Source organism: Oryzias latipes, chromosome 5 (assembly GCF_053564925.1).
Source record: "Oryzias latipes strain Hd-rR chromosome 5, Olatipes_Hd-rR_3.1".
NCBI lineage: Eukaryota > Metazoa > Chordata > Actinopteri > Beloniformes > Adrianichthyidae > Oryzias > Oryzias latipes.
Genome location: NC_136241.1, coordinates 36,468,329 through 36,485,499, shown reverse-complemented (window position 1 = coordinate 36,485,499; position 17,171 = coordinate 36,468,329). Strand labels below are relative to the sequence as shown.

The window sequence follows — 17,171 nt, the reverse complement described above, 5'->3', positions numbered from 1 at the left end:
ACCCACCAAGGCTGGAAACTGAACAGTACTGGAAAAGTATATGGGAGAAAGAGACAGCACATAACAGCAATGCCCAGTGGCTGGTCTCTCTGAGAAAAGAACATAGCAACCTCCCTGAACAGAATCCAGTAAGCATCACAGTGGCAGACATCCAAGAAAGAGTCTCAGGTATGAAGAACTGGACAGCACCGGGCCCTGACATGATACATGCCTACTGGCTAAAGAAACTTACCGCACTCCACGAGCGCCTGGCAGCACAAATGAACCAGCTGCTAAGAGATGGGACTCACCCCGAATGGCTAACGGAAGGGCGAACGATCCTGATCCAGAAGGATCCCTCAAAGGGTGCAGTCCCATCCAACTACCGGCCAATAACCTGTCTCTCCACAACATGGAAGCTCGTGTCAGGCATCATTGCAACCAAGATAAATAGGCACATGGATCAATACATGAGCAACACGCAGAAGGGCATTGGTAGAGACTCCAGAGGAGCCAAACACCAACTCCTGGTCGACAGAACAGTCGCTCAAGACTGCAAGTCACGACACACCAACCTGTGCACAGCCTGGATTGATTACAAGAAGGCCTATGACTCGATGCCACACACATGGATCACTGAATGCTTGGAGCTGTACAACATCAACAGGACTCTAAGAGCCTTCATAGGAAACTCAATGAAGCTGTGGAAAACCACCCTTGAAGCCAATGGGAAGCCACTTGCACAAGTGTCCATCAAATGTGGGATATACCAAGGTTGTGCTCTGTCCCCACTGCTGTTCTGCATAGGTCTCAACCCCCTCAGTCAAATAATCAACAAGACTGGCTATGGATACCAACTCAGAAATGGGGCCAACATCATCCTCTACAAGGAGGTGACTGACATGTACGCAATTACTTTCCTCTCTCCCCACAGTTCAAGCAGCTTATAAAATAATAAAAGAAAAGAAAATTACAGTTATAAGAAGAAGGATAACAGCAGGGAGGGAGTTGAGTTTGCTTATCGCCTGAAGGAGGAAACTGTCCTTGAGTCTGCTGGTTCTGGTCTGGAGACTTTGCAGCCTCCTCCCTGATGGCAGCAGGAGGAAGTGTCTCTGGGATGGGTGGGAGGAGTCCCCTGCAATCCTGATGGGTCTGCGGGTGTGTGTGGGGGGGGGTGATAAATGTCCGAGAGGCCAGTGAGAGGGACACCGATGATCTTCTCAGCTGTTTTCACGATATGCTGCAGAGTCTTCCGGCAGGACGCAGTGCAGGCTCCGTACCACACGGTGATGCAGCTGGTCAGGATGCTCTCCATGGCCCCCCTGTAGAAGGTCGCTCACCCTTTCCACAGCAGCAACCATTGATGATCAGTGGAGCATGCTGGGTGGGAGTTCTCCTGAAGTCCACAACCATCTCCTTTGTCTTCTCCACATTCAGGTGGAGATTGTTGTCTTTGCACCACAGAGCAGCCTGCTCACCTCACTCCTGTAGGGGGTCTCATCGTTGTTGTTGATGAGACCCACCACTGTTGTGTCATCCGCAAACTTGATGAAGAGGTTGGAGCTTGATGTTGGGGTGCAGTCGTGAGTCAGCAGAGTGAAGAGAAGGGGGCTCAGCACACATCCTTGGGGGATCCCTGTGTTCATTGTGACGGTGCTGGAGGTGTTTTTAAATGCGAACTGCCTGTGGTCTCCCTGTCAGAAAGTCAGATTGTGGATTTCAGAGGAGAGAAGTCAGCCTCTCAGCAGCTAGGTGAAGTGGGTGGGGGCGTGTCTTCAGCTCCTCCGTAGACAGGAAGTCCAGCACCTCCTGGATCCACCTGAAGTAGCCATGATCCTCAGCTGCTGCCATAATCTCAGGCAGCAAGCGTTCATCTCCAGAAGGTCTGCTTTCTCCATCTGAGGGTCTAGCTGCTGTTTGAGGACCTCTGGACCCAGAGGAGACGTGGGTTTCTCATTGCTGCTGTTGATTCTCTGCTAAACCTCCCCGCCCCCCAGAAGCTTTCTGAGCTGCAGAAACAAGAGACCCAGCATTAGAACTTCTGCAGATCCTTCTGGAGCTCCACAAACTCTCAGACATCTCGCACTCACCTGCTGGTTGACGGTCAGACGCTCTGGAGATGCAGTCAGCGCTGCAGCTTCAGCAGGTGCCATGGTTGGAGCTCGTAGGTCTGTGGACAGAGGATCTGATCTCTGCTCAGTTCTGTCTTCATTCATAAACCTAAACGTATTGAAGTTCCAAATCTTCACAGAAACTTAAAGATGAAGCCTTGAAGCCTCTGGCTTTAGTCCATGGTCAGAGTGAATCCATGGAGGACGCAGAAGCAGCTTCATAGGAAACATCTACCAAAATCTGCTAAAGCACAGAAAAACAGAACCTTTTGGTTAGAAACGTTTCAAGTTAGTGAAGCTTGAGACCAGATGATGACGAGGCCTGCATGTCTTTAAGGAGAACCGCTGCTGAGGCGGGGGCCGCACTCTCATGGAGGGGGGGTTGTGCTTTTCCTCTCACATCACATGAGGACAGCGGCGCTATTTTCAGCCACCATGTCCCTGTGTGGTGGAGAGGGGGAGGGTGGTGGGAGGAGCATGTTCTCCTCTCGTCATCCATTATGCAGCGTTTTAGTCACAGCTGAGCGGAAACAGCGAAACAAACATGGTGGTCGTTGCCAGCTCCTTTCTGCACGCATCCTGCAGCCGTCTCCTGAGGATGGAGAAGCCCCTTTCAGCCGGATGCCACGGGGGTGGGGGGTGGGGAGGCAGGGTCCTCCCAGGAGCCCTGCACCTTCACCGTGGATGTTCTGGTTATGGAAATGAGCTGGACATTCAGACTCTGGATGTGAAGGAGCGCCGCTTCCAGAGCAGCCATGAAGGCGGATGCATTCATGCTGCATGGCAGGAACACGCTTCACCCCAGCACCCCCGCAGGAAAACGCCATCAGCTGGCGTTTTAGAGCCACAGCGAAGAAAAACAGACACAGATGCAGCTTTGTGGAACAAACGTCTGCTGAACAGAAAACTCTCACCATGTTTCTGTGAGGGTTTATTGGAGTGAAACAGAAACCCATTTGAAAACAGCAGCAAAAATACAAATGTTACAGCTTTTAGACCGGAATCTGACTGGGATTCAGACCAACACACGTCCGGTCAGAGACTCCTGTCTCCATTTTGTCCATTTCTGGGAGATTTTCTTTAGTAAAACAAAGAAACAAATTCTTTCTGTAAACCAAGGCCTGAAGCAGGAAATTCATAATCTGACAAAGATTGAATGAAACCAAATCTATGAAGATGAACATTTTTCACAAAAACATTTATGTTTAATTATAAACACAGACATCTGAAGAATAAGGAGGATAAAGCTGAAACTGGACCCCCAAACACCCCCAGCGCTCCTTCCTTTTCTCCAGATCCTTTTCGTTTCTTTACATTGAGCGGCGTTGAAATAACAGTCAGGAAGTCCAGGATCGGCCCTCAAACGTCTGCTTTTGTTTCCCCATCAGAGAGGTTTAAAAAGGACTTTTTTGATCCAAAAATGGAAAAAGAGATTCTAAGAGCTTCCCTGAACAGAGCTGTGTAACGGTCAGCACTGTTCAAACCTCTGAGTCTTGAAGAGCTTGTGTCTTTGAGATGTTCTGACTCTTATTGGTTTTACTTTGACAGTTTTCAATAAATTCATGAACAGCCTGACCTTCTGCACTGGATGACAACGTTTGATTTACAGTAAGAAACTCTGGAATCGTTGCTGAACGGTTTTAGAAATGCAACGATTCACGTTCAGCCTCTGCATGGACGGCAGAATAGGAACTGTACCCAAACCCCGGTGTTCCTGCCAGCCGGCGGGCCGTCCTGTCATGGATGGATGTGGGAACAGGAAGCTCAGCTGTGATCCCACACAGAACATGACGGAGCATCTCCAGCTCAGAGGAATCATTTCTACATGTTCTAATGGCACGAAACGACGTCAAAGTGACGGCAATATTTACATTTCCTCTCCACTCTTTGAGAAACTAAACTCCAGCTTTCATCATAAAAAGCTCACCTCGGGTTTCAAACTGTCACAAGAAAATACTGAAATATGTTCAACACAGTCACAATAAATATTAGTTCTCCATAAATACTATGACAGGTCATAAAGGAAACATCAACACACACTCTTCTATCTATGTTTGTCCACTGGCCTTGTCCCTGCTCCCAAAAAGTTGGTAAAATCGCTTCTTAAAAAATTGCTGTGCAAAAGTTCTGTTTAGGTCCTGATGGTGGAAAAATATGGAAATATCTACATAAGCATTGCTGTTGCCGTTGTTGATCCTGGTGTGACTGTGCACTTGAGGTGTACCGTCACTTTGTGCTTCCATCTCCTTTTTAAAAAGTTACTGAAAGCATTCCTCTTTTTGAAACCAGCCTGAGGTATTATTGCAGACCTGAAAGGGTTCTGGTCCACTGGAAGTCATCTGGAGTTTGAATTCTGTTATAGAAATGGATCTGTGTAAACGAGAATGAACTGTTATGGGTAAAAGCGTGCGCTGAACAACTGCCCTCTGAGGGATGATGGGAATTCAAACAGTCTTTCCCTTTAAAAAGTCTAGAATTACTTTCTATTAAACCAATTAAAACTCAAATAAGGGTCCAGGATTCACTATCAGGGTGGAAACCTCTGATCTGCTATATTTTAATGATTGTATTTTGTATCATCAATTTTCTGTGTATAATAATGATGTTAACACGGAAAGAAATACATAGTAAACATTGCATGAATAAGGCGCAAAGCCCACAGACATGGCGGGTAAGAGGGTAAATTTATGGTTGGGTAATGACCCCCTCCCATTGCTCCGGCTGGTTCTGATGGAGCGTCACAAACCCTCACTGATGGATGTCTCATTGTAAACATTGTGTAAAAAAGTACAAACAGGATTTGGTATCAAACTTCAGTTTCGTTGGTCTGCACTGGTCTGAGTTGGTCTGTGTTGGTCCGTGTTGGTTTGCGTTGTTCTGGTTGGTCTGTGCTGGTCTACCTTGGTCTGAATTGGTCAAAACTAATCTTTTTTAGTCCGAGTTTGTCTGTGTTGGTCTGCATTGGTCTGAGTTAGTCTTTGCTGATCTTAGCTGGTCTTTATTGGTTTGCATTAAGGCCCGTTCACACCGGGACGAATTTCGCTGGCGATTTTCGCCGACGTTTAACGCCTCGTAACTAAACAAAGGGCACCAATGAGAGTGTGCACACCGACGCGAAAAAACGCCAGGCGTTAAAGCGTCAAAAAAAAAAAACGCCTCGGGTTCGTTTTTTTTTTTGACGCGTCGCGTCGAAATCTACTCGACCAATGAGAATGGCGCTTTTGCTCACGTGTCTGGAGCTTCTGAAGTTACAGTGAAACACAACTTGGGGGCGCTCAAACACAAAACTGCCTTGCTGAGCACACATACCAGCGAAGAAGATAGACGCCAAGTAGCGTCTACACAGCAGCGAAGCAATAATGACGGACATTCTAAAACATCCCCGAACCAAGCAGCAGTTGGAGCTACTGGTGCTTGAAATATTCATGTTTTCTTTGTTTGATTCTGACAAGCGTGTAAATACTTACTCTCTTCTTCTGAGTGAAAAGCGACTTTAAGAAGCGTAAAGTTGCGCAGCGCCACCTTGTGTACAGGAGTATTTCTGTTTACATTAAGCGCCATCTAATGTCAGGGAATGAAATTGCATGTTCGCTCGGCTCATCGTCAGCGAAAATCGCCTGGGTGTGAACACAAAAAACGTGGCGAAAAACGCTGGCGAATAACGCCTGGTGAATATTCGTCCCGGTGTGTACGGGCCTTTAGTTTGCGTTGGTCTGAGTTAGCCTGCATTGGTCTGTGCTGATCTGTGCTGGTCTTCATTGGTCTATTTTGGTCTAAGTTAGTCTATGGTGGTCTGCATTGGTCCACTTTTGTCTGTGCTGGTCTGAGTTTGTCTGTAATGGTTTGCATTGATCTGTGTTGGTCCAAGTTGGTCTATGTTGGTCTGGGTTGGTTTGTGTTGGCCTATGTTGGCCTGTGACGGTCTACGTTGTCTGCGTTTGTCTACATTGGCCTGTGTTGGTCTAAGTTGCTGCGTCCAGCTCCGTTGATGCTTAAGTTGTTGATCTTTGAGTCCAGATGTCTGCAGTATTGCTCGGTGAAAACCTCATGAGCAGAACTTCCAAAGGACCTCCATCAGGGGCCTGTAGGTCATTCCGAGCGCCATACAGACTGACTTTGTGCTGTACAGGGCTTACACGACTGCACCTAAAGCTTCCTCTGGGGGTTTGTACAGAAATGACAGCCATGGCTCCTTTTCAAAAAAATCAGCCAAAGAACTAGAAGTGTATTCCTTCTTCTCCAGTCGTCCACAGACTCCAGAAAACAGATGTCAGCTTCACTTCAGAGAAGATGCCCCTCCGGTCTTCAGAGAAGATCCCAGCACCAGTGCTGCTCCTCAGAGAGAAAACATCACAGCTTTTGTCATCCTCTTGGGCACAAATTGGAACATGAATTTATGAAAAACATAGGAGCAAAAGTGGAGAAACAGCTCAGCTCCTCTGGAGAACAGTGAGAACGAGTTTGAAGTGCAGACAAAAAGTCAAACTGAAGGAACTTTTGGACCTGAAGAACCGTCTTCACATGTTCTGCCTTCAGGATGAACTGTTCAGAGAAAGTCCATCCTTATGATGACGACTAGAAATCTATCTTGGAGCTACGGTGGAGAGAGAGCAGATGTCTGACTTAGCTTATACACAGATTGACTGGGGACTCAAAAAAACCTGGTGGGGATGAATCCAAAGTGATGGAGCACGCTCACACGTCTTCTGCACCAACCATGTTTTCTGGTGGAGCCAGTGGCCTGTCCAGAGCGTTACCTAAGCAGCCGTGGACCAACCCTTTGCCTGATGGAGTCAGACAGTGGTGACTGTAAGCAGGGAGCTGGGACACAGCAGGTGCTCCAAATTGTCCAGCCTGGTCCCGTGAGTCAGCAGCTCCTCCACTGTCGTCCAGTCATCCAGCAACTTTCTGTTCCTCAGACGACTCAGCTTCCTTTGACTCATCTCCAAGACCGTGTTGCATCGTCCCTCTGCAAAAGGTCCAACTCCTCTGCTCTCCGCTGCGCCTCCATCTCCTGCCCTGCTGGGAACCTCTCTCACAGATGCTCCTCTGGCCTGCAGCTGCTGCTGCTTTTGCTCACGGGCCAACAGGAAGTGCTCCCTCCTCTCTGTTCGACTCCAATACCGGCCCAGCAGTTTGTCGACATTGGTCTCCTCGTCGGTGCTCATCCCACTGCGTTCATCCGCCAGCTGAGAGGCGCGTTCTCTGAGCAGCTGGTTCCGCCGTGACGCCGCGTTGGGTTTACAGCTTGGATGAAGTTTTGGATTTAAACTGAAGTTGGGATTCAGGCTTGACCCAGAATCCATTTGTCCTTTCCTTTCCTCCCAGACGGCAGCACTTCCTGCTTCTATGCGACCTTCCAAGGTGCTGTACAAACCTCTGACGCTGCTCTGCATTTGACGGCTGGCTGGTTTGGGCCAGGTGACGTTGACGTCTGCGGCTGGTGCCAGGAGCACCTGACTGTGGGACTTCTGCTCCCTGGTTTGACTCCTCTCCACCTCCTGCTGCCTCTCCCATTCCTGCTCCTCCTGGATCTTCTGCTCTTTCTCCAGCTCCATCTGCATTTGTCGCTTCTGCTCCATTTCTCTGTCCCTGTTTGCCATCGTCTCAGGCATTGGGCCTCTCTCTTGACAGAGCCAGTAGTCATGACATGTGTTCTGGCTGTTGTCATAGCAACACTGGTGGTTGCCGGCACCCCTGACGTGTCCAAGAGAGTTTGGGTGTTGCTGAGGGGAAAGAGTGAGACTCGACGGCGAGGAGACCATCACACCGCCCAGAACCTCCCGCCGGCCAGAAGGCCTGAGGCCCTTAGGGGCGACGCCTCCACAGTGATGAAGCGTGGCGGCGCAGTGGGAGGGAGACGCTGGGTGGCTTGCCCGGCGGCGGTACTCCTGTGGGGGGGGGCGGTGGTGCAAAGTTCGGCTTCTCCTCAGCACGCCCACAGAGCTGGAGCCCTGATGCTGGGCTTGGAGGGTGTCTGGTGGTCTCCGGTGGCTGGAAGGGGTGCTGCAGGTGGAGAGGACCGGGCCGGGGAGTCGTGCAGGTTGGGTGTGGGAGGGGTTGAAGAGGGCTCCGCTGCTGGAGCTGTGACGGTTGAGACAGGGCCGGTCCGCTTTGTGGAACTGGACTGATGAAACCCTGAGAAACGGAGATGTTTGATCAGATGTTGGTAACAGATGCTCCATGTGAATCTCACTGCTGTACTCGTTACGCATCAGTAGTTGGACTTGATTGTTCACTGTCCACCTTCTCTGTTGCAGACCTCATCCCCGTTAAATACCCGCTCTGCTAAAATACTTGTCTTCACTTGGTTCTCTGTCTTTTGAATCTGCTGCAGCCGGAGACTGGAAGGATTTACTGGACACTTTTACTTCACAAACTGATTTAAAACCCATCTTAAGGACAGTTTAAAGATAAATGCAGCGGTCTCACAGTGCAATGATTCTAGGGTTTTATGTTTTTTAATTGTGTTTTTTCTTCTGGTTATATTCAGTTTATTTCTGGTTCTTGTAACATCTTTCCTTCCTTTCTCAAAAGATCTCGCCTTTTGCCAGGCCAGAGTTGTTCTAAATCTGTCCTGCCTGGAGGAAGCAACGTTGAATACAAATGAATTAAATAAAACATGCTGGTCTAAAAAAGTTACAAAACTTGATCCATGTTTAGTCTTTGACACCTGAGATGTCGCCGTCAAAAGTTTTTTGACGTACCAAAACTCTCTGACCCTTCATGTGATCACAGAGAATCTTCGGACGTAAAGCTGCGCTTCTCTGATTCAGAACCCAATGGAATTACAAACCATTTGAGAACCACTTTGCTTTTAAACAATAAGTTGGATTTCAACTCAGATCTTCTCCAAAACCTCTGATTGAACCGCACAGGTCTTCTCCACTGAAACCAGCAGAATTGCTGTTCAGGATCTACCGGCGTTTTCATAAATGCATGGCTAAAGAGAGCTAGTGAAAGTGTTCATGGTGAAGCTGTAGAAGATGCTGCTCCTCTGAAACAGGAGCAAAGTTACCTGAACAGCCCCCGTCCCGGGCCCTCCATGGCTGCTTGAGCTCCCTGCTCCAGCTCGTGCTGCAGCCGCTGACACGGCGGATGCACGGTCAGCGTCTCTGGAATAGCCTCCAGCAGCTCGCGGTGACTCTTGGGGCAACTGTCCCGCCTCTCCCGCCTCTCACACGGCTCCCCCTGGTGTTGCATCCTGGCGTTGTACAAACGCATCCTCCTCTCCAGCAGCCTCTGGAAGTGCCTAAACTCCCCGGTGCTCACGCTGTAGAAGCCGGAGTCGCTGAGCTCTGAGGAGATGAAGGACTCCGAGGAAGGAGAGCCGCCGCCCCCGAATCCCCCACAGCCTCCAGGGACACGGGGGCCTTGGGGGTAGCAGTCGTCCAGACCTCCCTCCTCAGTCTCCACGCCTGAGAGGTCACCCTGGTGGAGAGAGCCGTCCGTCCAACCCAGCCCACTGTCCAACTCATGGTGGAGGGGCAAGAAAGCGTGAGGCTTCTCCAACACGAAATCTTCATCATCAGTCTGCAAAAGCAGGCACATCCTCATCATCATAAGGTCTGCAGATGTTTGGTCACAGCCTCTAAATGCACAACGCCATCATTTGAAACTTGCTTTGGAAGGGTTAAAGTTTAAAACCCACATGTACAATTTCTTAAGGGCTTTGTCGGGACCAGAAACCGTTTTTCTCATGACGGCAGAACCGTTCGAAAGGTCCTGTTCTCTTTGAGCGTTTTGAAAATGACATTTCCATGAGGAATTTTCCTCTGCAGACATGTGTGAGCGACGGTCCTTCAGCCCTGTCAGTGGTTTGACTTCATCAGGAACAAGTTCAAATGATTTAGCTCAGTAGGATGTTCCTGTGAAGGATGGCTTCATGAACCAACTGAGTGGAACGGAATCACCTGATTAACCTTCATCCTTACCTGGCTGTGGCAGGTAGCAGGTTCCTCTAACTCATTCCCACAGCATCCCATCAGACAGTTCATTCCGCGGGGGTGCCGAGTCGTCAGTCCCAGATCCTAACACATAAACCCAAAGGATGTTTTTCCAAAACAAGATAGCTGTTCCAGGATTCTGTTCTGAACCGCTGAATGGGAACCAGTTCCCGTTCTGTCTTTGGTACCTGATGGTTGATGTCCACAGTGTCCTGTGGAGAGTCCGGCAGGTAGCTGCACCGTCCTCCATCACAGGGATCCTGTGGCAGACGGCTGAAGTAATGTCTGAGAGAAATGACAGGAACGTTTGTTAGGCTGCAGTTCCCGCCTCTTCCTGCAGGCGACGTCCTGTCAAAGTGGGGAAATTAGAAGCTGTTGTTTGGTTTTTTAGCTCCTTTACACACCTGTCCTGGTAGGAGGGGCTGGACGTGTTCAGCTCAGGTCCCATCAGCGGGAGGGGCAAATTGAGGTGATGCAGGTTGAGGGGGAGAGGTTCCCAGGATCCCCCACCTGCACTGGAGCGCCGCCCCCTTTGGCTTTTGAACTGCAGTGTGATTGGACGTTGACTGGTTTCAATGATCCGCAAAGCATCCTGCTGGCTCAGGTGAACTAGACTCCGCCCACTCACCTGAGATAAAATGCCAGAGAAAGACATGGTAACACCTGCAGGTGTCAGAGTTGTGTGGTCATGTTTACTGGCTCTGACACTAAATGTGTCTGTAAAGTTTGAATCCAGAACAATCATCTCTCAGTAGTGACAACTCCTCACCGTTTCCATGGAAACGTGTTTTCTGTTTCATCCAGCAGATCATTTAAATGTTATTCAAGGATTTGGATGTTCTCTTGTGTGGTTTTCACACATTTAGTTCTGTTTGGACATCAGAGATAGTTTTTCAGTCAATCTGGTAAATATGTTCACCGACTCTGATACTCAGGTAGTATTTAAGAAACGGAAAGACAAGAAATGTTGCTCAGAGAGCCGCACTGATTGACACTGACTTCAAGCTGCTGTTGTTTAGCATATAAATAAAAATGATTATTAAATGACTGGATTTAAGAAAAATGACGGCTTTTCTCTGTAGACGACGGCGTGACGGCGTTTCTGCTGCTGTGTTTGACGCCAGCAGGAGCTCAGAACACCAGGAGGCGTCTGAGGAATTTGAAAAGGAGCTAAAAATGCAGCAGAGCGGCATTCTGGGAAACGGACGCAATCTATGCACATCACAAAAATCCCAAAGCATCGAATACTGGTGTGTACCCCCCCACCCCACCCACCCACACACACACACCTACATACACACAAAAACCTGCAGGAGCAGCGTTGTGAACTCCTGAACACATATATGAGTCACTACAGTCACTGACACACATTCAGCTCTGCAAACACACACAGAGCTGCAAACACACACATGCATTGGCATGCACAAACACCCACACACATAAGCCTGCAGCCTGGTTCTGACGGGTTCTGCCATGGCTCACCAACGGGTCGCCCGTCCATGGTCCAGAAAGCCAGCAGCCCATCACCACGGCAACGGAATGGAGCTGCCTTTGGTGGGTGAAATCGGTGATGCTGCTTCTTCCTTCAGACGGCGTCCTGGTCGTGTGCCCCTCCCTCACTGCTTCCCGTCCTTTCACGGTCTCTGCAGCATCCGCTCTCTGTCCCGGCGGTTCAGACCGTTTTCTCCGTTTCCCTCTTCATCTGTTTTCAGGATCTCCAACCTCTCCGTCCTCCTTCCTTGGCAACTGGAGACGTAGGCATCCTGCACAGCGAGCAGAGGCAGAGAGCGTGTCTGCATGCAACACTGCAGTCATGGAGATGTGCGCAGGCTGACAGAGCATTCAGTGATGGAGGGGGAAACACGCAGTCAGGATGGAGCCTCATTGGCAGCCTTTAAAGACCGATCGTCCAATCACCCGCCGCGTTCTCCCTGTGGACGCTTCCCACTGTGACTGAGAGTCCTCTGCAAAGGAGGCGGGGTCTGCTGCAGAGAGGCAAAGCTGAAACACGCCGTTCAATCAACCATTTTCTGTTTGTTCACCCTGGAACCCCCTGACAGATGCATGCTGGGAAAGCAAATTCAACCTATGTGCTGCAGATTTGTTAGGGAAAATCTCTGAAAGCAGAGCAAAAAAATCAAAGTTACTTCAGCTGACAGATCCTGGCAGAGAAAAACAGACTTTAGACATCGAGTTTGTTCTCTAAACGTTACCAATGACTGGTAGTTGGGCCGCTGAGGCACTGGTCCTTGACCGCCTCCCATGTCACCCCCTCGGTCTGGGCGTGTCTCCGGAAGAGGCCGGGTCACCAGGTGTTGCCTACAAGCCCCAATCCAGCTCCGGATGGGCCCCTGGTGACTCCAGTCCATCCAAGGTAGCAGAACCTTGGTGGTGCTGACTTGGGAAGGTTCTGAACTGCTCTCTGCCTGACTCGCCACAGGGGTGTGTTCATGTGGGCTCTGAAATGTGTGACCTTCTGCTGCTCTGCGTGTGACCTTTGCCCCGGCTTCTGCTAGTCCACACATGTGTGCACGCTTCAGTCCGCTCACACACCGTGTGCACGCCGACGTGCCCGTGTGCACGTTCACGTGCCCGTGTGCACACTCTCACGTTGTGTGGACGCTGACGTGCCCATGTGCACGCTCACGCGCCATGTGCACGCGCCTGTGTGCACACTTACACGTTGTTTGCACGCTCACACGCATGTGTGCACGTTCACGGGCCCGTGTGCACACTCTCACGTTGTGTGGACGCTGACGTGCCCGTGTGTACGCTCACGCGCTGTGTGCACGCTCACGCGCACGCTCATGCGCCGTGTGCACACTCACATGTTGTATGCACGCTCACACACTGTGTGCACGCCGACGTGCCCGTGTGCACGCTCACACGCATGTGTGCACGTTCACGTGCCCGTGTGCACACTCTCACGTTGTGTGGACGCTGATGTGCCCGTGTGTACGCTCACACGCATGTGTTCACGCTCACGCGCCATGTGCACGCGCCTGTGTGCACACTTACACGTTGTTTGCACGCTCACACGCATGTGTGCACGTTCACGTGCCCGTGTGCACGTTCACGCGCCGTGTGCACGCTCACAGGCCGTGTGCACGCGCCGGTGTGCACGCTCACACATGCACGTCCGCTCACCGATCTACTTCTGACCAGCTTCACAAACTCGGCTGCTGAAATGCTGGGAATTGTTTCTGGATCTGAGGGAGAGGCAACCTGCCTCCATGTCCGCTGGTTTCTTCTAAGCTTTTCTTTGTTTTCATCCCACATTTTGCTGCTTTCAAACCTCTTCATGCTGCAGTCTTTCCTTCTTTAACTGTTATTCTCAGACCCTGTGAGTTCAGCAGTGTGGGGGGGTCTGTGCTGCACCCACACAGACCATCTGCATCTGTCTTCCTTTGAGAAAAAAGGCTATTTGTGGAGAGTTCCGGCCTACATTTGTCACTGTTACTTGAAGATGATTTTACTCACAGGTTAAACGTTAACTCATACAGAAAACCCGGCAGATCAATGATCATGTCTATTTCAATTATTTGCATTCCAGTTATTTATGAATGCATTTATCTTCAGTCTCTTCAACAGTCACCAGAATATTGGAAATACCAGCTTAAAAATGTCAACAAAGCAACTGTTCAGACAGAATGAAAACCATGTCCATGTAAAACATGGATGTTTTCTGATGTTATTAATATTGTCTGGAGCCCTGAAACACAAACATGATTAGGTTCATAATCTGTTGGAGGAGGTTTTTGAGCTTCTGTCCTGGACTGTGGCAGCGTCTGCGATGGCGGATCACTGGGACCTTTGGGTTCTGACAGGCGGGGGCCTTTGGGAGGAAACTGTTTAAAGCAGGGGTCTCAAACTCAATTTACCTGGGGGCCACTGAAGGCAGGGTCTAGCTCAGGCGGGGCCGCAACTTTAACGCACACACGCAACTTGTGTGTGTCTGAGAGCCAATAAATGTGTGTGGAACATGTACTACACTATTACTATACTCTATTATTAACTGATTTCTGTACAAAATGTACTCATAAAACTCTCATTCAAATAAAATACATTAAAAAAAGTAAATAAATCAGTAATACATTTCTGTTTATTTATTCTTCTTTATCTGCTGTTTTCTAATTTAAACGTCCTTATTAACCCAGTTCAGTTAACACTGTTGAATTCTAACTATTAAACACAAAAGAAGACTCCAATTCTACAGTTCTGTAAATCCATTAATGGTTCTTCTCTTGTCTTCTCTCTGATGGACACTTGGCAGCACTTCCTCCCAAACTGAGACCCTCAGAGTGGATGAAGATGATTTTCATTAAGTCTGGACTGGACTTATTGAAATTGAAGGTGGAGACGTCAGAGAGGATCTGCTCCCGATTCTGAGTCTGTGTTGAATTTTTTTTTAAAGTTTACTCTTTAAACCAAAAATCAGTAAAGGAGAAACAAAATTCAGTAACTATTTTTGGATTTTCTCTCTTATGACTTTTTGCACATTTAAACTCTGGTCACAAGTTATTGTAGAGCAGCCGGTCAGACACTCCCATATTTTTTATAAAAAACGGACGGACATTCATGTTGGTGACACTAAATATGTGCAGCCAAGATGCACAATAAGCGTGTTTGAGATCACCCAGGTGGACGAAACGCGGCAACAGATCACCTGGTGAGTGACGGATGTTTTTGCTTTTGCTCCAACATCACCTGTCAATCATCACAAAAGTATCGCCAGAAAGGGGCGGAGCAGCAAGGCGTCAACCTGAGCGAACGCAGCTGGAAATGTAATACTGCACTGACTGCAAGCCGCCAATTGACTACAAAACAATGCATTGTGGGAAACGTGTCCTGACGGTTTTTGTAGTTGAGTGATCAATTAAAATACATATTGATTAAAAAAAGGCTACATACATTACTAAACATTAAAATAAATATAAAAGATATAATAATACAGATCATACTGGGGGGGAGAGGCAGATTAAAACTAAATTGAATGTTAAGACAACTCCAACTTCCTGTTCTCCTTCAGTCTGCCCCCCCCCCGGTCTCCCCAACGATCCAGGCGAGGCGCTGGTTACTTGGTTCATCTCAAACACGTCTATCGATGCATTTTCCCCACGTCTTTTAAGTGCGTCTAAGACTAAGTCTAGTGGTTGCTCGTACGTGTTTAATGTTAGAGCTCCGTTAGCTGTCGCGCATGTAGGTGTGGGACATTTATTCTCCGCAGCGACCCGACTCCTGCGGGAGCGGAGAGAACCGTTGGTCGGGGTTGATACGCCGCCGCCCACTTAACCGTAATCATAACCGTGACCCTCCTCCGGGTCTGTTGGATCCAAAAAAAGTTCAGCACGGACTGCATGGATTCATTTAGAAAATGACGAGCGAATCAATACGTTCTAAAAAGGAAAGTAAGGACCTCCTTAATGTAGTCCGGGGAGGGGGCTGTCAGGTGTCCTGCCTTAAATGTTCTCCTGCTTTCAAGCCCGATCAATGTCACGCCCCCAAGAGTCATTTACCCCACTGTGATTGGTTGGTTGGTCATCTCCACGCACGACAATGAAAAGGTGTCATTCACACAGACTGGCGGGCCGCATCAACATTAAACTTTCATATCAAGGCGGGGGCCGCAAAATATCATCTTGGGGGCCGCAAATAGCCCGCGGGCCGCTAGTTTGAGAGCCCTGGTTTAAACAGAGCAAATGTCTGGTTACCCCGGTTCACAGACAGCATTTTCTTTTTCTAAAAAAGGTAGAAGTTATTTGTTTGGAACTTGTGTGGAAACAGCATCTCTGCCCGTGTCGCCGTACTTTCAGCTGCCTGTAGAAACATTTCTGCTAGCCTTAGTCTGTTAACCTGACAATCCAGAGACGAGACCCGGGCGCAGAGCAGCAGTGGAAAACGCTCCTCTGAGCCTCCCTTAGGGTTAGTGCCGGTGCAAAACCCATGCAGGGAAAGTCAAGCAGGTCCTAGCTTTAGCTTATGTGCTGAAAGACAAATGAAAGGAGCGCGTCATAGAAACCTTAAAGTGACAGACAGCAGTTCTCACAAGCAGAATTATGATGTAATTAAATGCGGTTTATTAAACATTCGATCCATTTCCTCCAAGTCCCTCTTAGTCAACGAGTTAATTACTGATAACAATCTTAGTCTTTTAGCCTTAACAGAAACTTGGCTCCATCAGGATGACTATGTTAGATTGAATGAAGCAACCCCCCCCACTTATGCTAACTATCAGAAATCCAGGATTTCAGGTAAAGGAGGTGGTTTGGCAGTAATATCACAGTCTAGCTTACTTCTCAGCCCTAAAGTTAAAAATGCTTATAATTCATTTGAAAGCATCATATTGTCTTTAAGTCACCCAAACAGGAAAACTCCAAAACCTGTTTTACTCATAATTATTTATCGCCCCCCCGGCCCATATTCAGAATTTTTAACTGAGTTTTCCGACTTCCTATCGACTATTGTCTTACATTCTGATCAAACTATAATATTAGGGGATTTTAATATTCATGTTGATGACCCCAGTGACTGCCTAGGAAAGGCTTTTGCAGCTTTATTAGATGATGTTGGTTTCACCCAAAGTGTGAATGAACCCACTCACTGTCATAAGCACACCCTGGACCTTGTTCTAACCCATGGGATAGAGATCAGCCAGCTGAGTGTCCTTCCTCTTAACCCCATCATTTCTGATCACTTTCTGATTACCTTCCAGTTTACACTGGAACATCCTTCTGCACCAGTGAATAAGAAACAGCTTAGAAGAACCTTAACTGACCGTTCTGTGTCTGAGTTTAAACACACAGTTCAGCCAGTACTTAGTGATATTCTGAGAAAATACTCTGAGACCAGCTCCCATAGTATCAGTCCTAGTATAAATGACCACTTTGTTAATGATGCCTTACAAGCCCTCAGGAGTACACTCCATGTTGTTGCCCCCTTGAAACCTAAGTTCGTCAGACAAAACCGAGTAGCACCGTGGTTTAACGCTGAAACTCGTTCTCTTAAGCGAGAAACCCGTAAGTTGGAAAGAGAATGGCGCCGCTCCGGTTCAGAGCAGTCTCTGGATATCTGGAAACATAGCCTATTTAATTATAAAAAAGCTCTGCGTAGATCTAGAAGCCAGTACTATTCAACC

General features: G+C 48.5%; 1 protein-coding gene across 2 annotated transcripts; it reads right to left on the bottom strand.

Moving 5' to 3' along the window:
- Nucleotides 1-3,008: 3,008 nt before the first annotated feature.
- LOC144992262 (uncharacterized) lies at nt 3,009-11,863 on the bottom strand. Of its 2 annotated transcripts, XR_013656143.1 has the most exons (7): nt 11,519-11,863; nt 10,441-10,664; nt 10,225-10,321; nt 10,025-10,120; nt 9,109-9,623; nt 6,043-8,228; nt 3,009-5,993 (listed from the first exon to the last, which is right to left on the bottom strand). XR_013656143.1 is itself a non-coding variant. In XM_078947902.1 (6 exons), exons 1-6 carry the CDS (start codon nt 11,558-11,560, stop codon nt 6,884-6,886), a joined length of 2,319 nt encoding a protein of 772 aa, XP_078804028.1. In that variant the 5' UTR covers nt 11,561-11,863; the 3' UTR covers nt 3,009-6,883. The 2 variants fall into 2 exon arrangements, 1 of the variants encoding a protein (XP_078804028.1); XM_078947902.1 differs by having other exon boundaries at nt 3,009-8,228.
- Nucleotides 11,864-17,171: the final 5,308 nt, after the last annotated feature.